The sequence below is a fragment of the Silurus aristotelis genome, assembly GCF_946808225.1.
Source record: "Silurus aristotelis genome assembly, chromosome: 18".
In the NCBI taxonomy this organism is placed as follows: domain Eukaryota; kingdom Metazoa; phylum Chordata; class Actinopteri; order Siluriformes; family Siluridae; genus Silurus; species Silurus aristotelis.
The window spans coordinates 17,314,241-17,340,347 of NC_139591.1; the positions used below are offsets into that span (position 1 = coordinate 17,314,241).

Sequence of the window (26,107 nt, forward strand, 5' to 3'; positions counted from 1 at the left end):
GTGACAAAGACTATAAATGGGTGGAGCTGCAGCTTTAAAAGGGAGGTTGATGACCTACAATTAAAAAGATCTTGCAGTACACAGTGTGCCCACAGACCAACAGGCTGAACGAGAGTCAAAAGATACAAGTAAGTGTGTTGTGTTTACTTTTTGTATCATTTTACAGTGTAAATGGTAAGTCAGTCAGTAAGTTGCTCAAATTAGTCTTGTATAATACAAGAGTTTTATTTTAATTGCAAGCAATGTTTGTGTGAATGTGTGGTGACTGATTTCTGAGTTCTGTGCACACAAACTGGTATGAATGAATATATGAATGTGGGTGCCCTGTGATGACCCTGGTGTATTCCTGTCTGACATCGAGTATTCCCATGACTGGTTCCTAATAAATGCAATAAAAGAAATAACTTTATTTTTTCCTTTTCATGACTTGCAGATGAATTGTTTAGTTGAATTGCCCTCAAGAGAATCCAAATATTGTATACTACATTTCAATTATCCATAAAAATTTTACATTCTGACCCCTCTCACATGCTAAATATGTTATAAATAACATATAAAAAAATAAATACATCAACAGGTAACGGATCTAAAGGCTTGTTAAAATTGCACATCATGGCATTGTTTAAAGTCCATGAATTTGTAACTGAAAGTCTGGTATAAAGAAAATAATTATAATCCGACAGTTTGACTAATCAAACATTGATTGTCAAGATTTTCTAATGTTTTGTAAACTTTTTTTTTCCTGTGATTTTATGTGAAATAATAAATAAAGCTCATTGTGAGACTATAAATTGTTTAGTTTTAACAAGAAAATACCTCCATCGGTAAAGAATATATGAAAAAGTAGGATTTTTTTGCCAGTATACACATTAATGATGTATTCTGGAATAATGTAAGTAGTAAATAGCTAGCTAAATTTTGAAGGTATCTGTCAGGTGTGATGAAAATTGCCACTATGCAGTATTTTCACACATGTACAGTACATGCTCTAATGCATACACTTGGACAAACACTGAGCTTGTGTTTAATGCCAATAAAACATAATATCGTCTTTTGAAACATACCTCCCAGTTAAACTTCCTTTTCTCCAATGCCACAATACCTAGGTGACAGCTGCTAAGTTCCTGATTTTCTGAAAGAAGATAAAAATGCAGAGCCAGGTGAAAGATTATGAAAATTATTTAAAATCATTTGAGATGTTGGTGGCGAATTCGAGGGAACACCAGTGCATGATAGAATTTATCCATACAGTTCTTCCTGACATCCTAGCCAGGTATACGCACACACACACACACACACACACACACACACACACACACACACACACACACACACACACACAATTTATATATATGCATACTAATAGACTCCGTAATGTTATCATGCACAATATTGCATTGTGAAACACTACTGTAAACACTAATAAATGACCATATAACACTATTACACATACTGATGTACTCTATAAAACTTTATCGTATATACTAATGACCTCAAAAACATTCAAATTTAAACACTAATACACTATAAAACATTAATGTATTCTTTAAAGCACTCTTATGCATACTACTGTTGATTTTCCATACTATCATTACATTGCTATCCATAATAAACACTATCAATCTTTCTTATACATTTTATCCTTTTATGACAAGAAAACAACTCCATAAAATGCCCTGCTAAGGAATCACATTTGTTTTTCCACTAATACTCTGTTGTGCAATTATAAGAAGTAATATACACTCTGTTGCATAGATTTGCTACAATACAAAATAATACACAAACTCCCACGCTCTCTCGCTCTCTCGCTCTCTCTCTCTCTCTCTCTCTCTCTCTCTCTCTCTCTCTCTCTCTCTCTCTCGCTCTCTCTCACGCTCTCTTTTCTTCTTTCTTTTTTGTTCAGAATTGGAGCAGGAAAAAACACCCTGAACGTGATGGGACTGGGGAGCGGCTCAGGTATAACTCGTTTATCAATCTACACTGTATGAACAAACATTTGTGGGCATCTGGCCTTTTGGGCTGATTGAACATCGCACTTGACATTCTGCTGTTATAATAATCTCCACTCTTCTGGGACGGTGTTTCACTAGATTTTGGAGAATGCTTGAAGTGTGTTAATGTAGGGTGAGAAAACCAGGGGTTTGGTCAGATCTCATAGCAGGCCACTTAAGATTTTCTACTTCCAACCCATGTAAATAATATCTTCATAATATCAGTTTGTCATGCTGGAAAAGGTTTGGTCTCCAAAGTGAAGGGAAATTAAATGCTACCGAATCCAAAGACATTCTATATAATTGTGTGGCACTAATATTGTGGTAACAGTTTAAGGAAAAACCACATATGGCTGGAATGAATCTGATGTCCCAATACTTTTGTCTATATCTTCTTCTTCTTTTGGCCTCTTTCATTAGTGGTCGCCACAGCGGATTATCCGTCTCCATACCCCCCCCCCCCCCCTGTCCTCTACATCTGCCTCTTTCAAACCAACTGCCTGCATGTCTTCCCTCACCATGTCCATTAACCTCCTCCTTGGCCCCTCTTTTTTTCCTTCTTCCTGGTGGCTCCATCCTCAGCATTCTCCTATCGATATACCCCATGTCCTCTGCACATGTCCAAACCATCTCAATCGCGCCTCCCTCACTTTGTCTTTAAAACGTCCTACATGCGCTGTCCCTCTAATAAACTAATTTCTAATCCTGTCCATCCTCATCACTCCCAACGAAAACCTTAACATCTTCAGCTGTGCGACCTCCTGTCTTTTACTCAATGCCACTGTCTTTAAACCATATAACAGGCCTCACCACAGTCCTATAAAATTTCCCTTTCACTCTTGCAGATACCCTTCTATCACAAATCACATTTGATTCTCCTTCTCTCCAGTGTGTACCTCCACCTCTCCAGGCTCTTTTCCACCTGCTCCCTACTCTCACCACAAATCACAACATCTTCAGCAAACACCATAGTCCACAGAGACTCTTGTCTATCCTCATCCGTCAACCTGTCCATCACTACTGCAAACAGCAAAGGGCTCAGAGCCGACGCTTACTTCTCCATCAACATTCTCAAAGCAAATAATGCACCTGTGGTGCTCTTTCTCGGCATGAAACTATACTTTTGCTCACAGGTGGTCATATCTTCTCTTAGCCTGGCTTCCACTACTCTTTCCCATTACTTTTATTGTATGACTGATCAACTTAATTCCTTTGTAATTACTGCAGGTCTGCACTTCTCCCTTATTCTTACAGATAAGTACCAGCACACTCTTTCTTTATTCCTCAGGCATCCTCTCACCTTCCAAAATCTTGTTAAACAATCTTGTTAAAAACTCCACTGCCATCTCTCGTAAACATCTCCATGCTACCGGTATGTCATCTGGTCCAACCGACTTTTCACTCTTCATCCTCTTAATCGCTGCTCTCACTTGCTACTTACTAATCCTATCCACTTTCTGCTTCTTCATCTCCAACTACTCTCTCTCATTTCCCTCGTTCATCAGCTGCTCAAAATACTACTTTTGGCCGTATAGTGTGTTATTATGATTATGATTATTATTATCATTATTCAGTATTGGCATTATCTGTATTAAAACTTTCTATCTTGCTCCAGGTGAGATCGATTTGGAAATTCTTAAAGTGCTGCATGAAAAGCATCCAGATGCCAAAATAGAGGTCGAGGTGGTTGAACCTAGCTACGCCATGCTTAACAAGTATAAAAGTAAGAAGAGACACATATGTTCTATGTTGTAATTTACATTCAGGGTGTTAATGTGCAAACAGAATGTAAGCTATAGCCAGGGCCTTAACATATTTCTTGTAAAATGTGTTTTATTTTTTTTATAATATTGTTTTATTTCATAAGGAAGGCACAAAGTCAACATTTCATAGGTGAAAATGGAAAAAGAAAATATGTTCAATATTGTCAAGTTATCTTAGTATTTGTTATTAAACCAAACACAAATTATTTAGACGTGCACTTATTTAAAAATTGAAATGTTATTATTCCTTCAGCAGATAATATTGCTTCATTGTAGAATTAAATACTAAAAATTATCCGGCATTCTGCCAAAAAGACATAAATAAATCCATGCCTGAAATAATAATAAAAAAAGTTTTATATATATATATATATATATATATATATATTAAAAACAATTTATATTTTCTTTTAGCTTTATCAAAGATGTCAGGCTTTGATTATGCCACCTTCAGTTGGAATGAAATTACAGCAGAAGACTTTGAGAACAAACTAAAGAAGGAAAACTCTGATAAAAAATTGCACTTGATTAACATGATACAGGTTGGTATATGCATGTCTGACTAGTCCAACAAGTGTTCTTATCAGCAAAAGGGGCAATCATGGCTTTCCTTTGTTTATCACAATGGCACTATAAGTCATTTACAGGTATCTGATAAGATGTATCTGTTTTGTTCTTGACCAGCTGTCTGCCATTTGATTTCATCAGTCATTTTTAAATATGAAGATAAAAATACAAAGAGGGGATCAGTAGAGGATTAATTACGGTAGTTGAGATTATGTGAACAGAAAAACATTGAGATTTCGTTTACAAACTATATTTTACAGATGCTTTACTATGTAAAGGATCCAAAGGCCACACTTTCCTTCTACCGAAGTTTACTGCACAAAGGTGGCAAAGTCCTTGTCATTCTGCTCTTAGGTAAGCATGTACAGATTCACCTCAACTCAATGGGCAAGAACACTTTGGAGTGAGACCTTTTCTATGGCATTGTATCCTCTGTAGATGAGAGTGCATGGGGCAGGTTTTTGAAAACCTTCCATAATCAGCTGTACAAGGACGGATTTGTTATATCTGTTACATCCGGAGATATCAAGAGCTTTCTAGATTCCAAAAAAATTTCCTACCAAAACTACAAGCTCCGTTCCCTGTTGGACATCACTCAGTGTTTCATTCCTGGAGATAAAAAAGGAGAGGAGCTACTCAACGTAGTGACTGAGGTAATCGACTTCAGTAAGAATGCTCCTCCAGAGCTGAAGAATGAGGTGCTGGATTTCCTTAAAAATCCAGAAAACTACCAAGAAGTGAACAACAGGATCCTGTTCGATTGCAGCATGGAGGCCTTAGTGATCGACGCTTAGGTCCAGAGCTTACAAATATTCAGCAGGGAAAAGCACTTGTCTAACAGCTCGTAAAAAAAGATGAGGAATAAGAAATTACTATGAATATCTAATCAGCTTTATTATTTAGCCTTTAAATCCATTACTCAACTAAATCCCCTGTTTTATCTTTTGCACTTTAATAAATTAAAGAATTTAGAATAAATGAGGGAGTTTGGGTTTAACAGTGAGGTAACAGTTCCAATTAAATGTCCATTAAAGTGAAGTACAACATTGTAAGTGCTGTTTTTATTGCTATATTACACACACACAAACACACACACACAAACACACACACACAAACACACACACACACACACACACACACACACACACACACACACACACACACACACACACACACACACACACACACAGTTGTGGATTTTAAACTCTATCACTACCTGCTGGGTTCCTTACAACAATACAATACAGCTAAAAAAAAGGTAATTATATAAAAAAGATTTCACACTTAGTGTTTGCCGGTGTATGTAGAATGCAGGATTGATGATTGATAAACCTGCGCTATTTAATAAAAAGGACCAGTTCTGCCGCAAATGTATATGTAAATAAGATTTTTTTCATTGTTAGCTAAAAAAAAAGTACAAATGTAATATAAAGAACTTATCCGGTGCTACACATCAGGAAATGCTCAAGGTATCAGACAGAAGATCTACACCAAATTCACTGGCAAGGTGCTTTGCAAATCAGATATTTCAAGGTCATTATAATCCATGTGGGCATTTATGACCCAAACAAAAAAAAACAAAAAACAAAAGATCCAAAAAAAAAAAAGGATTTTTCCTAACATAGTGAAAGGACATTTATAAGTATTTTTTTCTCCTTTTTTGATGCAATCTTACATAAATGTTTATTAATAATGCAGGACATCCACCTAGTAATTCATTACAAAAGTCCAGCCTGGAGGTCATAAACACATGGACGAGTTTCTCTGCATCAGATATAGGCGACATGTTTCTTAGCAATATTTCTAAGGTGGAAGAAGGCTGTTTTTCTAACATGGTTGATATGATTTTTAAAAGACAAGTTGGCGTCTAAAATAACTCCTAGTCTTTTCCTGTTGAACTAGTAGTTACAGTACATCCTATTAAATGCAGGTTGAAATGCTGGAGCTTCTGTGTACTGGTTTTTGGGCCGGTGAGCAAAATTTCTGTCTTATCAGAATTTAATAATAGAAAGTTATGAGTCATCCAGTCTTTTAATTCTTTAACACACTCAGTTATCCAAGCCAAGCCAAGCTGTATCATCTGGTTTTGATGAGATATATAGCTGGGTATCATCAGCATAACAGTGGAAGCTAATTCTATGCCTTTTAATAATATTTCTTAAAGGAAGCATGTATATTGTGAAAAGCAGGGGTCCTAGAATTGAACCTTGTGGCACCTCATAATTTACTTGCATTAACCTGGATAGCTCTCCATTTAAGTTTAAAAAATGGTAACAATCAGACAAAATGGTAACGATCATAATACATTGATGTAAGCAACAAAGGAATTAAAGAAACAGATTGATATTGAACATTTCTGTGCCCTACATAGTGAAATGAACAAAGGAGCAACAGGTGTTTAGCACAAACTAGCCTGTATTTAACACTAAACTACTCCTACATCCACCTAAACATGTACATTAACAGCTAATCATGCATAATGTATTATGAATGAATGAGAGGGAAATAGTTTATTTTGGCTTCACAATCAATGAAGTAAAATGTATTAATCACACAACAGTTTAATCTGATACAGCAGTAAGGAGTACAGGGAAATTACATAGAACCAAAATGACACCAAAACAGTAGCAGCAGCTTTGTATCATCAAAAGCAACTAAGTTAACACAGAATTGAAGCTAGCTTAAATTATTAGCAAGTGAGGACACAAGAGTGCTCTATACATTTTATTATTCACACTAAAATGTGCTCTGTAAACTAGTGCTGCTAGTAAGTGACATAGACTGAAAATGGGCTGAGCTTCAGCTTTAAAGGAAGATGATCTACAATTTAAAAGATACCCCCACCTCTAAGATGTTTTAAATGCCAAAAGTTCAGTCATGTAGCAGTGGTGTGTAGAGGCAAACAGAGGTGTGCGAGATGCGGTGGAGAACATGAATATGGAAAATGCGGGCAAGAAGTTAAACCCATGTGTTGTAATTGTGGAGGGGATCACAGTGGAGGATGCAAGGTGAGGAAACATGCAGCTCAAGTACAAAGTGTCAGAATTCAGGAAGGATTGTCTCTAAGGCTCTTAAAAAAGTAGGACAGAATTTGAAATCAGGAGAAAAAATTAAAGAGATTATTCAACGAAGGACAGAAATGGCCAAGGAAAGTACAAAAGAGAAAGTTGGGATTAAGGACAATGTTGCATTTGTTACTTTTACGGCTGAAGTAGTGAACTGTTCGGCACAAACTGAAAGGCGGACAGAAAGAATCAGAATTATAATCAAAACAGCGGAAAGTATCTAGAGCTCTAAGGTATTTCAGTGGATATGATTAATGAGAAATTAAAGATGCAAACAACATACACTCAACCAGGATGCGGTGGTATATAATTGTGTTGTTAATACACCAGTGGAATGCTAGAAGCTTAATAGCTAATGATCAGGAGTTTAGAAAGTTAATTTCTGATTTAGAAAATAAACCTGATATAATATGTGTTCAAGAAACCTGGCTCAAACCTCAACTAAATTTTGTATTACAAGGATATGTGGTAATTTGGAAAGATAGGAAACACGGTAATGGAGGTGGGATAGCGACATTTGTTAAACATGGTGTGGGATATAGGAATGTTGGAGAGGATGTAGACAAAGAGGTGGTTGTGATGGAAGTTTGGGAAGGGAATCAAAGTATAAGAGTAATAAATATTTATAATCCATGTGAAAAGTTAAGTAAGGAAGTATTGGAAAATATAAGAGGTAACAAAAATCAGAAAGTAATATGGTGTGGTGATTTTTAAATGCACATAATACTCTATGGGGGAGTATTAAAACAGATTATAATGGGCAGATTGTTGAGGACGGTTAGTGTGTGGTAATAATGGAAGTTGTACGAGAATTGACATATAACAAGGACTTAAGTCAGTTTTAGATATTACCCTAGTGTCAGAAAACCTAGCAAGGAAAAATGTGAATGAAATGTAAATAAACAGAGTACAATGGGAAGTGATCCTATATGATGCAAATTTGGTATGGACATTACCCAATCTTTAGAGGAAAAAATCCCGAGATGGAAATTTAATGAAGCCAACTGGGAACTTTATACAGAATTGTGTCAAAATAAGATGTGTGAAATGACACTAGATGTTGGTAGCATTAAACATGGCCGCTGGAAGTAATTTTGAACAGGGGGTGCTGTGAATTTTATTTATTTTTTTTTTACAAAAAAACTATGAGCCTATGGGCCTATTTAGAATACATTTAAAAAAATAACATAGGGCTGTGACGATGGCACTTTTTTTTTTTTTTTTACCACCGCGGTGGTAGTGGACCAAATACGGTCCAAATACGGTGTTGCGGTGGTTGGGGGGGTTGTTTTGAAATAATAATAAAAAAAAAACCCAAAGAAACAACACACTAAAGCCTGTAAAGCATTGAAATAAATATCAGTAAATACTGGTAACTTACATAATATAATAAAGTTGAATCCATTAAAAAAAAAACAAAAAAAAACAGTTTTATATTTCCACACAAAGACGCGTTATAGCCTACCGCTATATAGAAGGTGCTGCAGAACCCCCAGCACCCCCACTTCCTGCGGCCATGGCATTGAAGAATTAAGTAACAAATAAGCGAAGTGTTAAGAAATACGGCAGAGGAAGTAATAGGAAAAAAGAAAACTATAAATAGTAAGAAAGCTGTACCATGGTGGAATGAAGAATGTAGTAAAGCAGTAAGGGAAAGTAATAAAGCGATGAAGAAAGCCAAAAAATCTGTATTGTTCAGTAAGTTCATTAATTTTAAGAGAGCACAGGCAGTAGTGAGGAGAGAGGTAAGAAAAGCAAAAAGAAATTACTGGAGAGTTTTTTTTGTAATAGAATAGGAGAAGATATTGAATTTAGTGAAATTTTGAATATGATTAGGAAGATGGGAGGGATTCAGAGAAATAGCAATATACCAATATTAGTGAGTAATGGGAAAATAGCAATAAAAGATAGTGATAAAGCAGAGATGTTAGTAGAAACTTTCGTAAAGGTAGTAAAGTAAAGTAGTGATCATTTGTCAGAGAGTATGAGGAGGTATAGGGAACAGAAAGTAAGGGAGAAGTCTCATTAGATTAGATTTAAGATTATATTCAAGTTTATAGTCATTACACATGTATAAGTACAAGGCAACGAAATGCAGTGTATGTATATATATATATATATATATATATATATATATATATATATATATATATATATATATATATATATATATATATATATATATATATATATATATAAAAATAAGAATTCATCAGGAAGTATACTAGACACAGAGTTTAATTTATATGAGTTAAAGAGAGCACTTGTGGGGGTCAAGAGTACGTTTCCAGGCAAGGACGATATATGCTATGAGATGATAAAGCATTTATCGGACTTATCTTTGAGTATGATTCTAAGACTTTTTAACAAAACATGGGAATCAGGGAGTTTGCCTGCAGATGGGAAGCATGGGGTAGTAGGGCCTATAGCCAAACCAGGGAAAGACCACTCTCAGCCAATTAACTATAGACCTATTGCGCTGACATCAAATTTAAAACATCAAACATCAAACAAGTTTGATGATGGAACGAATGATTATAATTAGATTGACTTATGTAATTGAAAGCAGAAACATTTTCTCAGCATGTTAGAGTGGATTTAGAAAAGGGAGAAATACGATGGATGCAATATTGTGTTTGAAATCTGAAATTCGAAAAGCTCAAATTAATAAAGAAGTACTAGTGGGAGTGTTTTTTGATGTAGAAAAAGCCTATGATATGCTGTGGAAAGAAGAGCTCTTGATGAACTGGAAAGCTTGAAAGTTGATGGAAGGATGTATAACTGGATTATGAGTTTCTTATTTGGAAGAACGATTCAAGTAAGAGTACACTGTAAAAAATTACCTATAGAATCTACCCAAAAAATGTGAGGTAACAATTTGCATTCAGTCTGTTTGGGTAAATTTCACCCTATACTGTTCATGTAAAGAGTACCTAAATAAATCAGCTATAAAATAACAATTGAAATTAGGTAAAATCTATTCATAATATCAGACAATGAATGACTTATTAAAAGTGAGTATTATTAACACCATTGTATTTTTTCAATTTATTTAATGATTGCTGTTATTAATTAACCAATATGACTAACCATTATTGAATCAGGAAGGTAAACTTACTAATAACATTAAAAGGTTATCAGACACAGTAGATCATGAGTTTTTTAATAAACAACCAAAAATCGAACAAATGATTCTTTGCATATTCAACAAAAACATATTCAAATCTTGATCATAAGAAATTGAGTTTTTTCCTTCAAACAGCATTATGAAAAAATACAAATAAAAAAATTAGGCTAACATTGCTCAAATAGGGTGTCCACTTGTTCATTAATTAAACTTAGGATGCCTATTTGTTTAAATAACAAACATATATTTGAAATTTACCAATTACTGTATCCTGAGACACTGATACTTGAATAGACGTATTTTTTATGTATACAATGAGATACATTTCAAAACATTTTAACATTAACAACAACAAAAAAGGCAAAGGTTTTTTAAATACTTCAAAAGTATTCTTGAGCTTCTTAGGATATTCAAGGTTGAGAGCATAGATTAATCCTATCAACAACATGCATGCCTTGGTTTTGTATCCACACCCACTGATCACTTGGATGCCCTCTATCACAATAGATACGTCTACTGGATTGTCCTCAGCCATGGGATTATGGATCAAAAGCACCTTCATAGTTTGTTCTGTTTGGCCCTCCTGGTCATTTTTCATGTTTAACTGGCAGAAATAAACAACAATAAACTTTAATGCAAGCAATAAGATAAGACAAAAATGTAATGCTTGAACCCAATAACATTTATCAATCTAACCACATGCTGTAAATGAGAAAATTGTTAGTTTATGAGGCTGTCACCTTGTGTATATTGCTCATTTTGTAACTTACCTGACAGTCTTGAAAGAGCTCTTCTTGCGGCTCCGCTAGGTACTCAATGAGGCAGGAGAGCACTGCATCCCTTTTATTCTCAATACTCTGAGACTGTAAAAAGATGCATTTCAATGACCAGCATTTTTTCTACAAATTAGTGTTTGCACTTTTAAGACTATTTGAACAAAAAACATACCTCATTTACAGTGTTAAGGAGAGGGCGCATCCTGGTACCAACAGCACCTCTTTTGGGACGCATCAGCTGCAGAAGACGGGGTGTGTAACTGGCAAGCTTAAACATGGATGTTTCTTCCAGGGAAATAGTTATTATCTGACGGAACTCCTCTTTGATCTAGTAAATAAGTAAACGGACAAAATAATGACAACTTCTCCAATGACGAGTCCAAATTCACTTTTCAAATTCTAAAGATTTATATATGCAATATATTAGTAATGTTTCTTCTTCTTCTTTTTCTTTCGGCTGCTCCCATTAGGGGTCGCCACAGCGGATCATCCGTCTACATACCACCCTGTCCTCTACATCTGCCTCTTTTACACCAACTACCTGCATGTCTTCTCTCACCACATCCATGAACCTCCTTTTTGGTCTACCTCTTTTCCTCCTACCTGGTGGCTCCATCTTCAGCATTCTCCTACCAATATACCCCATGTCCCACAAATCACTCCTGATATTAGTAATGTTTCTAATTTGCTTTATTTACACATTTAGGGGTATGATAGGTGTATGTAGGAATAAAGGTTGGAAACTATTGGCGTTTATAAATACATTAGTGAAAAAGAATAACAAATATAATTATTCTCACTTAAGTCTCAGTGAATAAAGCTGGCCACCTCTTTTTGAAGACGCAGAGAGTCACCACCTCCTTTCTTCGAATTGAAAAAAGAAAAAAAACTTTTAAGTTTTGGACATTTTTTCTCCTATAATGAATTTAAAATTAAACTGCTATGACATTAAATAACTGACATTCACATCCATATGTCTATTTTTTTTAACATTAAAATAACATTTGTTGTCGTGATGAATGTCATTTCCTAAGCACAACTTTAAAGTTATATTTTAAATGCTGTAGCTAAAGCTTAACACCAAACTTTTTGTCTTACCCACAACACTTACATTTTAACATTTAAACGTGCTTTCTGCTAAACTTTTCATTGGCTAATGGAGTCACACACAGCTAGCTATATGAGTTAGCTATGTTACTATCTACCTTTCGGTAACGTAATTAAACTTAGATTAGAATATAATAACATGGGTAAAAGTTTAGAAATCGCGTTCTTGCAGTACCATTAGCGCTTCAAAAAATGCGGAAAAAGCACATCTTTAACATTAGTACAAGAGAAAATGTGTTTTTCGCTAGCTCGTTATGACCGATGTCCGAAACTATACGTGAACTCTTCTTCTAACATAGAACAATGACCACAATCTTATGACAGATAAAACTAACTAAGTGCCCGTTAGTTATCTTACCGTCAGCACTGAAGCTTGACAATGTAGTCAACTTCCACAATCCAGCTCGCCCAACGAACATGTGCCCCAAATAGCTCTTGCTCTAACAGACAGGCCAACGTTTTTGGGTATATATTACAAAGTTTTTTTAGTTTGCAGTTATTACTATAAATAATTAGGTAGTGTGGGTTAATTTTGCTCATTATTATATAATTCAACGTGCTGTCTTACATATGAAGTAAATGGTACACTATTGGCAAGGGTAATATTTACCGCCCACCAAAATAGTTTTTTACAGTGTAGGGACTGCTTTATCTCATATCCTTCCAATTGAGAATGGAACACCCCGGGGAAGTGTAAGCAGCACTTTTTTTATTTTTTATTTAATGATTAACGACACCTATCATACTGTAGATAATGGAATAGGAAGGTCATTATACGCTAATGATGGAGCACTATGGAAAAGAGGGCGAAATGCTCTATTTGTAAAAAAAATAGAATTCAAAAACCAGTAAACAAGGTGGAGAATTGGATGAATAGTTGGGGTTTTCTGTGGCAAAAAAGCAAGTGGTGTTTTTTTTTAAAAAGAAGAATATTCCAAGCTTGAATATCAAAATGTACGGTTATAAGTTGGAACAAGTAAATATAGTAAGGTTTTTGGGAATGTGGATGGATTTTAAATTAAATTTTAGAACACATATTCAGAAATTGATAATAAAAAAAATGCAAAAAAGGAATGAATGTACAGTGGAACCCGGTTATGTCGATGTCCTAGGGGGTCGCCAAAAAGCATCGAGATAACCGATGATCGAGATAAACGAAAATCAATATGGCAGGAATATATTAACGTGCTTGAAATTTCTTTATGTACATGATGTGCGTTAATAAATGAGAATGTGCATGCACGTGTTTTTGGAGGGTTTTTTACACAACAGCGTTGCCGCGATTTGTTTGATGAAGGCATGCTATAAAAATGTACATACAGTACATGTTTGGTAACTGTCAGGAATCCACCTGCCACGCCCCCTTTAGCGGCTGTCAAACCTCCGCTTTCTTTGAAGCTCCCGGCTTCAATCGCGCACATAAAATGCTCCTATTTAAACTTCCACACTCTCACTGTCCGTTATTGTTGGTATATGTTGGTTCACGGCGGTTGTTGTTATCGCTCATGCGTATCCCGGTACGTGCCTTCCCACCGGCACTCTGTCACCGGCTGCGCTTTTCTTCCCAAAGCGCATCGCGGATTAATATATCAAAACGTTCCCCCCTTGTGCTCGAGATATTAGGGTTCGGCGAAATAAAAAAGTCGACATAACCGATTAAAAAATGCTTAGACAAAGCGAGAATTTGGTGGTTCCCCCGAGGTCGAGATAAATGGGTTCCACTGTATTAAGGTACTTGTCAGGAGTAGAATAGGGGGGACCTTGTCAGTCATTCAAAATAATTTATTGTGCTGCGATTAGGTCAAAGATTGACTATGGATGTCTAATATACAGTTCTGCGAACAAAACAATAATTAAAAAGATGTTAAGGTAATACAAAATCAAGCTTTGCGAATTTGCTGTGGTGTATTTAGATCATCCCCGATAGCCTCACCACAAGTTGAAATGGGAGAATTGCCGCTAGAACGGAGCAGGTTCCAGCTGAGACTAAGGTACTGGTATGGTGTAAATGGACATCTGGAAAATCATCCAGTTAGTTTGATTTTGAAAGAATGTTGGGAGTATGAGTACAGAAAATTAACAAGCTTTGGTTGGGTAGTAAGGAAGGAGGTGAACAAGTTGGACTTGAAAAATCATTAAATTGCTCCTTCTGTTGCTATACCAGCAATTCCCCTTTGGTTGTTTCAAATACCTGTAATAGATTTACAAGTTAAGAAAATAATGAGTAATCCGTGGATGAATATACCAACTGAATTAGTAGTTCAACAGTATATTACACTAGAGTATTATGCTGCACTACAGGTATTTACCGATGGTTCTAAGGATCCAGAATCTGAAAGGACTGCGGCAGCAGTATATGTCCCTGCTTTTAAGACAAAGATTGCAAAAAAGACTATTAGACCAAGTGTCAGTTTTTGCTACCGAACTTTTAGCTATTATACTAGCCCTACAGTGGATTGAAGAAGTCCAACCAGAAAGAACTGTGATTTGTAGTGATTTAATGGCTGCTCTCCCTAGTCTAAAAAGTGGAAAAAACCTGAAGCAAGGCAAGACTTAATATTTGAAATCTTACAAAGTCTGTTTAGAATTAGGCAGCTGAGGGTGAAAGTAAATTTTCTTTGGGTACCTGCTCATGTTGGTGTGGATGGAAATGAAACGGTGGACTTGCTAGCAAAGAAAGCATTTAATCATTCACAGATAGACATTAAGGTAGCTTTGAGTAGAGCTGAATTCAAGAAAGTGATTTTATCTGAAGTATGTAAAAAATAGCAGGAAGTATGGAATAGTGGGGCTAAAGTAAGACATATTTTCCAGATACAGGAGAATGTTGGAAATGAGAGGAAAAGTTAGGGAAATAGAAAGCAGGATGTCATCATCACAAGATTAAGAATTGGACATACTGCACTAAACCATATACTGTTTAGAATAGGTAAGCATGAATCGGGAGAATGTAACAAGTGTGGGGAATTGGAAACAGTGAGGCACATTCCTAATAAATGCCCTGCATATGAAAGGGACAGATTTCAGTTAATTCAGGAATTAGGGTGGATAGGAGTAGACAATATTTCTCTAAAGGTACTGTTGGGAAGCAAGTATGGGCAATCGAGAACTCAAGAATTGTTATTTAAATACCTAAAAAAAAAAATACAGGAACAATAGACAGAATTTAGGTTTTAATTTCCTTTTTTTTGTGTGGTTTTTCTTTCTTTTCTTCCAAATCTATGTTCGCTCCACACTCCAGATCAGTAGGTGGAGGTAATGCAACCTTTGGTTGGTCTGCCAACCAGCCATAAAACACTACAAAAAGAAGAAGAAGAACAACAATTTAAAAGATCCTGCAGTAGACAGGGTGCCCACAGACCAACAGGCTGCACAAGAGGTAAGAGATACAAGTAAGTGTGTTGTGGTTACTTTTTATATCATTTTACAGTGTAAATAGTAGTCAGTCAGTAAGTGGCTCAAATTTGTCTTGTATATTTTAAGAGTTTTGTTTTAATTGCAAGCAATATTTGTGTGAAAGTGTGGTGACTGATTTCTACAATTCTGTGCCCACTGGTATGAATGAATATATGAAACATCCTACATGGGCTGTCCCGCTAATAAACTCATTTCTAATCTTGTCCATCCTCGTCACTCCCAATGAAAACCTCAACTTCAGCTCTGCTACCTCCAGCAGATACTGTACTCTTGCAGATACCCTTCTATCACAAATCACTCCTGCCACTCTACTCCACCCACTCCACCCTGCATGCACTCTTTTTGACATTTCTCTATTACTCTCCATTACTTTGCACTGTTGACCCCAGGTACCTGAACTCCTCCACCTCTTCTCTCTGCAACTGCACCACTCCACTGCCCTTTCTCTCATTCACACACATGTACATCCTAATCACTTCTGCAGTAGTTACCCAATCATCCATCACCTCTTCACCACCACTGAGCCCCTGTCTGACCTCATCCCTGAACCTCACACTACACTCTTCCTCCTTCAGTTTCCACCTTCAGTTTCCACCATCTTATTCCAGTCCTCACTCTCCTCCTCTTCACATCCAAAACCATCCTACAGACCACCATCCGATGCTGCCTAGCTACACTGTCCCCTGCTAACACCTTAGTCTTCAATCTCCTTCAGGTTGCATCTCCTACATAGAACATAGTCCACCTGTGTGCACCTTCCTCCACTCTTATAAGTCACCCTATGATCCTCCTTCTTAAAATAAGTATTCACCACTGCCGCTTCCATCCTTTTAGCAAAATCTACCACAATCTACCCTTCCACATTCCTCTCCATAAAACCAGACCTACCATCACCTCTGTTCCCTTCCCCTACATGCCCATTAAAGTCTGCCCCAATCACCAATTGTTCTTTCCTAGGTACACCATCTACCACTTCATCTGATTCACTCCAGAATCTTTCCTTCTCCGCCATCTCACAGCCCACTTGTGGAGCATAGGCACTGATGACATTTATAATTTCCCCTTCAAATTCCAGCTTCACGATCATCACCCTATCAGAAACTCTCTTTACCTCCACTACACTCTTCTTGTATTCTTCTTTCAGAATCACCTCCACACCATGATAGAACCGTTTAAAACCACCTCCAATTTTCCTGGGCTTACTCCTTTTCCACTTGGTCTCCTGAACACACAACATATCTACCTTTCTCCTCTACATCATATCAACTACCTCTCTCCCTTTACCAGTCACAGTACCAACCTGAACCTCCACTCTACTACACTTCTCCTTTTCCTGCCATCTCTGTAGACGTCTTCCTCCTCTACTTCTCCTCTTTCAGCCAACAGTAGCCCAATTTCTACCGGTACCCTGTTGGCCAACGATACCTGTGGCGGTCGTTGGTAACCTGGGCCTTGACTGATCCGGTATGAAATTCTTATTTGTGAGCCGCATGTTCGATTTGGCACGTTTTTAGCTGTCCTAACGCAACCCTCCCCATTTATCCGGGCTTGGGACCGGGACTAAGAGTACACTGGCTTGTGCCTCCCTAATGGCTGGGTTATATAAATATAAATATATAAAACATAAAAAGAACAGGTACAAAAATCCTGTCCTAGGAACCAAGTTACTAATGTTGGTGTCCACACAGACTTATTACTGTGTTTGCGCACCGGAAGGCAGCATTTAATGTTCATTCCTGCATGATTATCAAGTTTTTCTATAGCACTTTTTACATCAACAGTCAAGGTGACAGACTCAAAAGGGGAACCCATCCTCATTTGGGTGACATCAAGAGTTTGATCATAAATCTTTCAACAATACAGAACACTAAAACTACTTTTTTTTTTTTTTTTTTTACATATGTATAAAAATACATATTCCAGAATAAATCAACTTAAACTTTAAATAACTTTAAAATATTTTGCTCTAAATAAAAAAACCTATATTCTGTTAAACACCAGATGTCTCACACCATCATGCAGCTCTCATGCATCAGAAACTCTCCCTGGGTAAATAACCAGCTGATGTGGCTTTGATTTCTTCTCTGCTTTTACACCAGCTTTACTTTGTGATTGTTCTCTGGTAAAAAAAAAAGTCTGCAAAACTGTCAGATTCTTCTTTAACTCTTCTACTTTTTGTATCTTCTGCTTTGCATTCAGGTTTTTCAGCCACGTAGTTTATCAGCACTTCATATGGCCAGTACGTTAACAATAATAGATCTATAAAAAATTATCTCGCGGGCCAGATATAATTGTACATCAGGCCAAATGTTTAGATCACAATATGGTCTAAACATTAACGATGTCTTCTGTAATAATGTAAGTAGTAAATAGCTAGCTTCATTTTGAAGGTATGTCAGGTGTGAAATTGCCTCAATGTAGTATTTTCAGCACATATACAATATTAGTTATGTGTTCTAATGCATACTCTTGGACAAACACTGAGCTTGTGTTTAATGCCAATAAAACAGTATCTTCTTTTGATACATACTCTAAGCTAAGCTTTCTTTTCTCCAAGGTGACTGCTGTTCCTGATTTTCTGAAAAAGAAGATAAAAAATGCAGAGCCAGTTGAATGATCATGAAATATATTTGGAATCATTTGAGCTGTTTTTGGCGAATTCTAGTGAACACCAGTTCATAATAGAATTTATCCATGCAGTTCTTCCAGACATCCTGGCCAGGTATGCATACATACATACATACATGCATACATACATACATGCATGCATGCATGTGGCGAGCCGAGCATTTGGTACCTGGGCCTTAAGGTACCTGGAATAAGTCGGGATGTACCCGACTTAATCCACCTCTTAATACCACCACTATCACGTCGCAATTATGGAACCCATCAATACAATACAAAAACGCAATATAACAACGGGTGGTATTAGAGAGAGAGGGAGGCATTTTACATATGGAGGGTAAATACCATTTTACTAATGCAAGAAACCCAGTTAAGGCAATTCCAAACCTCTACACTACCACTGCAACTGTGCACCTACATCATCTGGAGCAGATCAGAATCAATATTTGTCTAATAGCATACCAAAAACATAAAAAATCTAAATGAAATACAACCTACTCACCAGAGATTGTGGTGAGTAGGTCTCACTTTGCACTGCTCCTCAGAGGCTGTAATCAAGTGGTACCGCTCGTATTCACTGGTCTGGAAATGGCGAACAAACCCTTTCCCGGGATGAGACAAGCTAGCTAGCTTCAGGGTTGGTCGACCTCTCCTAGCCGTCTGATTTTGTCGGAGACCAAATCAATTTCTCTTCCTCTGTAGACATAATAAAAAAGACTAACTTTAATGTATTAATGTGTGCAGCCCGCTACACACGTGTTTTGCCAGTCAAACTTGGCTGTAACAGTTTCCTTCTGACTGTCGCTATTCTCGGCCAGCTAGCTGACACTGTGAGGCGACATTGAAATATGATTGGTTAAAGAAACGGAGCTATTTATTAAGATTATGGTAAAAACGCCAGCAGAACATGCATTGAAGGCCCTGGGCAGATTAGATTGACATGGCAGCACATGGAGGCTTCTCAAAAAAACTTTGCATACACAGACTGGAAGCAGTGCAGCCAAGAGAAACGCTACAAAATAAAGAGAATAAACTGTTGGGAACAAATTAATACAATTTAATGGAACAAATATTTAGAATTTAGGTTGTAAATGTTGGTCAGTGTTTCGGATAGTGTTTAGGCCAGCAGAGAAGGCTTTGCTGGTCATGTTATTAGACAGCTATTGATTTTGAACTGCTCCAGATGATGTGGGTGCACAGTTGCGGTGGTAGTGTAGAGGTTTAAAGTTGTCTTAACTGGGTTTCTTGCTTTAGTAAAATGGTGCTCTTCCTCCATATGTGAAATGCCTCTCTCTCTCTGTAATGCTACGCATTGTTATAATGCATTTTAACCTTCTATGACAAAAGAAAACAACTCTATAAAATGCCCTGCTATGGAATCCTATGTTGTTCCACTAATACTTTATCATGTGCAATTATAAGAAGTAATACAATCTATTGCATATATATGCTGCAATACAAAATAATACACAATCTCTCTCTTTGTTCTTTCTGCTTTGTGCAGAATTGGAGCAGGAAAAAACACTCTGAAAATGATGGGACTGGGAAGCGGCGCAGGTATAACTCGTTTATCAATCTACACTGTATGAACAAACATTGTGGGCACCCGGCCATGCGAGCTAATTAAACACCCCATTTGAGATTTCTGCTGTTATAATAATCTTCACTCTTCTGGCAAGATGTGTCACTAGATTTTGGCGTGACATGTACGGTTAGGGAGTGGTTAAATCTCATAGCAGGTCACTCGAGATTTTCTACTCCCAACCCATGTAAATAATATTTTCATTAAGTTTGTCATGCTGGAACAGGTTTGGCCTCTAAAGTGAGGGGAAATTAAATGCTACCGAATCCAAAGACATTTTATAATTCTGTGGCACTAATATTGTGGTAACAGTTTAAGGAAGAACCACATATGGCTGGAATGGATCTGATGCCCCAATACTTTTGTGCATATAGTGCATGTTATTAGTATTCATTATTGGCATTATCTGTATTAAAATGTTCTATCTTGCTCCAGGTGAGCTCGATCTGGAAATTCTTAAAGTGCTGCATGAAAAGCATCCAGATGCCAAAATAGAGGTCGAGGTGGTTGAACCTAGCTACGCCATGCTTAACAAGTATAAAAGTAAGAAGAGACACATATGTTCTATGTTGTAATTTACCATCAGGGTGTTAATGTGCAACAGGATGAAAGCTATAGCCAGAGCCTTAACATATTTCTGGTTAAATGTGTTTAGCAAAGTGAATCTATATTCAATATTGTCAAATGATTAGTATTTGTTATTAAACCATTGCAAAATTCTTTGTACATGTGCACTTATTTCAAACTTGAAATGATCTTATTCCTTTCAGCAGATAATTTTGCATCATTTTAGAAATAGATGCTAAATCAATTCTGCTAACAAGACAAATAAATCCATGCCTGAAATATAAAAAAAAAAGTTTCACAGTTAAATGACTTGGAATCATACTGTGTGCTAAGGGTGTAACCACATTTGCATGTGAACGTGGTGCGTGTGTGTAATTTCAATTACCTTTTTTATATTTTCTTCTAGCTTCATTATCGAAGATCTCAGGCTTTGATTATGCCACCTTCAGTTGGAATGAAATGACCGCAAAAGACTTTGAGAACAAACTGATGAAGGAAAACTCTGATAAAAAAATGCACTTGATTAACATGATACAGGTTCGTATATGCATGTCTGACTAGTCCAACAAGTGTTCTTATCAGCTGTCTGCCATTTGTTTTCATCAGTCATTTTATTTATTAAAAATAAAAATGAGGGGATCAGTAGAGGAGTAATTATGGTACTCAACATTATGTGAACAAAAGAACATTGAGATTTCCTTTACAAACTATTTTTCACAGATGCTTTACTATGTGAAGGATCCAGAGGCCACGCTTTCCTTCTACCGAAGTTTACTGCACAAAGGTGGCAAAGTCCTTGTCATTCTGCTCACAGGTAAGCATGTACAGATTCACTTTAACCCAATAGGCAAGAACACTTTGCAGTGAGACCTTTTCTAAGGCTCTGCATCCCCTGTAGATGAGAGTGCATGGGCCAGGCTTACGAAAACCTTCCAAAATCAGCTGTATAAGGACGGAATTGTTGACACTCTTACATCCGGAGATATCAAGAGCTTTCTGGATTCCAAAAAAATTCCCTACCAAAACTACAAGCTCCAGTCCCTGTTGGACATCACTCAGTGTTTCATACCTGGAAATGAAAAAGGAGAGCAGCTACTCAGTTGCCTGACTGAGATAATCGACTTCGGTAAGAACGCTCCTCCAGAGCTGAAGAATGATGTGCTGGAGTTCCTTAAAAATCCAGAAAACTATCAAGAAGTGAACAACAGGATCCTGTTCGATTGCAGCACGGAGGCCTTGCTGATCGACGCTTAGGTCCAATGCTTACAGATACTTAGCAGGGGAAAAGCACTTGTCAAACAGCTGGTAAAAAAGATGAGGAATAAGAATTGACTATAAATATCTAATCAGCTTTATTATTCAGCCTTTAAATCCATTACTCAACTAAATCCCTGTTTTATTTTTTGCACTGTAAGAAATGGAAGAGTTTCGAATAAATGAATGAACATTTCTTACATGTCAGGAAGCGGTAGCTCACTGATTAAAGCTCTGAGTTATTGCATGGAAAACCAGGCGGGGGGGGGGGGGGGGGAATGAGTGGGGGTTTAACAGTGAGGTAACAGTTACCTCAAAGATTAAACCCTGTGCTGTTAATCCGCATCAATACATTTACCAGCGTTTTTTTTTTTTTTTTTTTTCCCTTGTACTTTTTTCAAAAAGTGTTGCATAATTTGAAAACAATTAAATTCCATTCAAGTAAAGTACAACATTGCAAGTGCTGTTTTTATTGCTATATTACACGCGCACGCAAAAGGTTTTTGACTTTTTATACTTCCTGATTGTGTGAACTGTATAAACTTCTTTTAGTGTTGGGGCCACTTTGTCAACACTTTGTCCAGACTTCATAAAGGCTTTTGTAACCCTGACTGCCTCTTAAGTAATGGGAATAAATAAAGACTGAGATCGCAATATCTCTAACTAAGGTACACCTATTATTGAAAAAATAAATGCTACTCCTTTACTTTATCCAAATTACACAAATACATATACATTGGATATAAAAACTTTACACACCACTGTTAAAATGGCAAGTTTCTGTTATGTTAAAAAAAAAAAAAAAAAAACTCAGATAATGTGGTTGCATAAGTGTGCACATTCTCTTATAACAAGGGATTTGTCAGTGTCCAGAATTAAGCAATCCCATTCAAAAAGGTATAAGTTGAGAAAAGGGTAGAAAATAATTACCAAGGCATTATATATACCCTGGTACACACAGGACCGTCATCATCAAGTGGAGAAAATCTGGTGCAACATTAAATGAGTTGCAGTACTTTCTGCAAGAAAGTAGTGGCTGTGTAGTACATGTGACAACAATCTCCCGTATTCTTCATATGTCTGGGCTATAGGGTGGAGTGGAAAGACAGAGGAATTTCCTTACAAAGAAAACATCCAAGCCCAACTTAATAATAATAATTAAAAAAACGCACCCCAAAAGCATGTGGAGAAAATGTGTTATGCTTAGAGGTAACCAAGTTTGGCCATAATTCCAAAAGGAATGTTTAGCGCAAAAATAACACTGCACATAACCAAGAAGCTTGTAACATAGCTATGGTGGGCAGGCAGCCGGTGGCCTGACCTGTCGCCATATAAGACTTAAAGCCTTGAAGAGATGCTGGTTGGCTATCTCTCCCCTGGTGCTGCATCGTCCCTTAAGGACTAATACATTAGCAAAGAGAGAAATGTTGGGGCTAAAGAGGTGGGCTGTATAAGGGTTATTCCATGACCTGGTTACCACAATGTGCAGGTCTGGGGAAGGAAAGGCAGACCCCGTAAATGAAAGCATCTTTTTACTTTGGTCTCTTAGTCTTTTTTCTGTCATCTTTTTGGTTTTTGCAATTATAGTCTGACAAACTTTGGGCAACAGATCACGTCAACAAAGTCCGAAATCTTTATCTCAGTAAAAACCAACAACGAAAAAGATATTTCCACGTGTTTGCACTAATTAATTGTAACGCTTAAGGTTAGAAAATCATTTAGCATCTATTAGCCTTGAATATCGACAACTGTCCCCGCCGCCATCTTGCACGCCCCCCCCAGAAAGTATAAAATCGTATAACTTTGTTTCTTGTACATGTGTAAAATTGTCCGTTTACTACGGTGGCCAAGAAGTGCAAAACAAATTAACAAATCCGAAAACAAATTAACAAATCTCATCTCATCTCATCTTCTCCCGCTTATCCGTAATTCGGGTCGCGGGGGCAGCAGTCTAAGCAGATTCCCCAGACACTTCTCCGTGTCCAGGGATCGGGCTGTCAAGGCCCCCGCCTTCAACAGCTGCCCAATCCTCTCAGCACCGGTCCCTCACGGTCCCTCCTGCAGGTGGTGAGCCCACGGGAAGCAAATTAACAAATCGGAAAACAAATTAACAAATCGGAAAACAAATTAACAAATTTATGATCTGTATGTTTCTATTCACAAACTATACCTACCTTTTCCGGTTTGTCTGACTTGTGTTTTTTGGATTTGTTAATGTGTTTCTTGCAATGATTCAGACAAACCGGAAAAGGTAGGTAGTTTGTGAATGGAAACGTAAAGATTATTGGACGAGACACCTGTCATTCACCTGTATATCTTGACTGACAGGTGTCTTGTCTTTTCTGGTTTGTCTGACTTGTCGTGTTTTCTGGATTTGTTCATGTGTTTTTGAATTTGGTAATTTGTTTTCGGATTTGGTAATTTGTTTTTGAATTTGGTAATGTGTTTTGGACTTCTCGGCCACCGTACTATGGTGAGCAGCAATGCAAAAAAAGTGCAAGTGTGCAAATGAGCATAGTTTTTGTGTAAACAGTCCATTAGTGCAATAAGGTGTGTTGTGTGAATGAATATATGAATGTGGGTGCCCTGTGATGATCCGTATTCGTATTTGACATCCAGTGTTCTCATGACTGGTTCTTAGTAAATGCAAAAAAGCAATTACTTATTTTATATTCACTGACTTGCAAATTAATTGTTTAGTTGAATTGCCCTCAAGAGAATCCAAATTGTGTATACTACAGTTCAGTTATCCATTAAAATGTTACATTCTGACTGTTATATATAACCTAAAAAAAAAAAAAGGTAACAGGTCCACAGGCTTGTCAAAATTGCAAACAATTGGGCAAACAATTTTGCATCATTATTATTTAATGTTATAGGTCTCCAATTGTCAAGAAGCAAACAATCCTTATTCGGTTTAGGTAACAATGTAATTAGGCCTTGACACATAGATGGGGGAAGCTTACAGGCTTCTATAGCTTCCTTAAAAACCAATAACAAAAATTCAGAGATATAATCTTGGAATATTTTATAAAATTCACCTGTTAAGCCATCATTTCCCGTCGATTTATTGTCTTTTAACTTACTAAAATTCTTTTTTAATTCTTCTAAGGATATATCTCGATCACAAACTTCTTTCTGGGTTTCGTCAATACCTTGTGCAACATTTTTAATATGAGAGAAAATTTGAAATATGGCTACTTTGTTCAGAATATAAATTTTTATAGAAATCTTCCACAAAATCAGAAATTGTTTTAGGATCTTTGGAGATCTGCTCATTAATCTTAAGTTTATATATATTATTAACACTAATTTCTTTTTTCTAAATTATGAAAATATTTGGTATTCCTTTCACCATGTTCTATCCTTTTCCGTCTAGAAGGCCCCCCATGCCAGATTTTGATAGATATTATCCAATTCAGATTGTAATTTAATTAACATATTAATATCAGCTTGTGTTTGCTCATCCTTTTCATAAATAAGAATAATTTCCTTAAGTATTCTGTCTTGTCTCATTCTTTTTTCCTTAGATAATTCTTTTCCCCTTTTAATTGCCATATTTCGGATCTGAAATTTTGTATAGTCCCAATGTTTGCCATATATCTGATATTTTTTATCTTTTGACAAATTTTCATTTAAAATTTTAATGGCTTTTTCTTTAAATAATTTATCACTCAAAAGTGTATTATTTAATTGATCTATTCCTTATGCATATTGCTAAAGTGATCATATTATGATCAGAAAAAACCGAGGGTTCTATTTTCGTTTCCTCTACACTATCTAATTATTCATTTGTAATTAGCCAAAAATCAAGCCTAGATCTCTTAGATAAATCTTTGTTGTTCCAAGTGAACTGGATTTGATGTGGATTTTTTTAGTCTCCACACATCACAACATTTTAAGTGCAAACAGAGATTATTAAATTCTCCATAAGTGCCTCTTAAGGATCTTTGAGGATGACAGACTTTAATGGGATCATATATGCAGTTCCAGTCGCCCCCAAATATTAATTTAGCATTAAGAAAATAATTTAACAAGGCATTTATTTTTTCTTCAAATTCAGCAAAAAGAAGTGTGTTTCTTTGGCTATTATTATGGCCATATATATTACCTAAAATAAAAATATCCTTCATAAATTCAACAACTAAAATTATCCATCTTCCTGAGTCATGAGCTAAATTTTTTTTAATTTTTCCCTGAAAGGAGCCCTTTAATATAGCAACACCCGCTGATTTACTGTTTCCATAAGACATCCATATATTGTCT

The 26,107-nt window shown here is 36.5% G+C and overlaps 2 protein-coding genes across 6 annotated transcripts; one reads left to right on the plus strand and one right to left on the minus strand.

The window, feature by feature from the left end:
• Positions 1–22,293, plus strand: LOC310741096 (histamine N-methyltransferase-like). Of its 5 annotated transcripts, none has more exons than XM_083568584.1 (7): positions 1–128; positions 1,107–1,273; positions 19,943–19,995; positions 20,456–20,563; positions 20,994–21,124; positions 21,308–21,401; positions 21,486–22,293. In XM_083568584.1, exons 2-7 carry the CDS (start codon positions 1,149–1,151, stop codon positions 21,839–21,841), a joined length of 867 nt encoding a protein of 288 aa, XP_083424710.1. In that variant the 5' UTR covers positions 1–128; positions 1,107–1,148; the 3' UTR covers positions 21,842–22,293. The 5 variants fall into 5 exon arrangements, with proteins under 5 accessions (XP_083424710.1, XP_083424714.1, XP_083424712.1 ...); XM_083568588.1 differs by lacking the exons at positions 19,943–19,995; positions 20,456–20,563; positions 20,994–21,124; positions 21,308–21,401; positions 21,486–22,293 and adding exons at positions 1,904–1,956; positions 3,607–3,714; positions 4,169–4,296; positions 4,582–4,675; positions 4,760–5,356; XM_083568586.1 differs by lacking the exon at positions 1,107–1,273 and adding an exon at positions 18,371–18,535 and having other exon boundaries at positions 117–128.
• LOC310741521 (uncharacterized protein) lies at positions 9,767–12,126 on the minus strand (the record flags this gene model as incomplete). Its single annotated transcript, XM_083569434.1, has 5 exons — positions 12,090–12,126; positions 11,462–11,617; positions 11,284–11,376; positions 10,867–11,117; positions 9,767–9,809 (listed from the first exon to the last, which is right to left on the minus strand). Exons 2-5 carry the CDS (start codon positions 11,564–11,566, stop codon positions 9,767–9,769), a joined length of 492 nt encoding a protein of 163 aa, XP_083425560.1. The 5' UTR covers positions 11,567–11,617; positions 12,090–12,126.
• Positions 22,294–26,107: the final 3,814 nt, after the last annotated feature.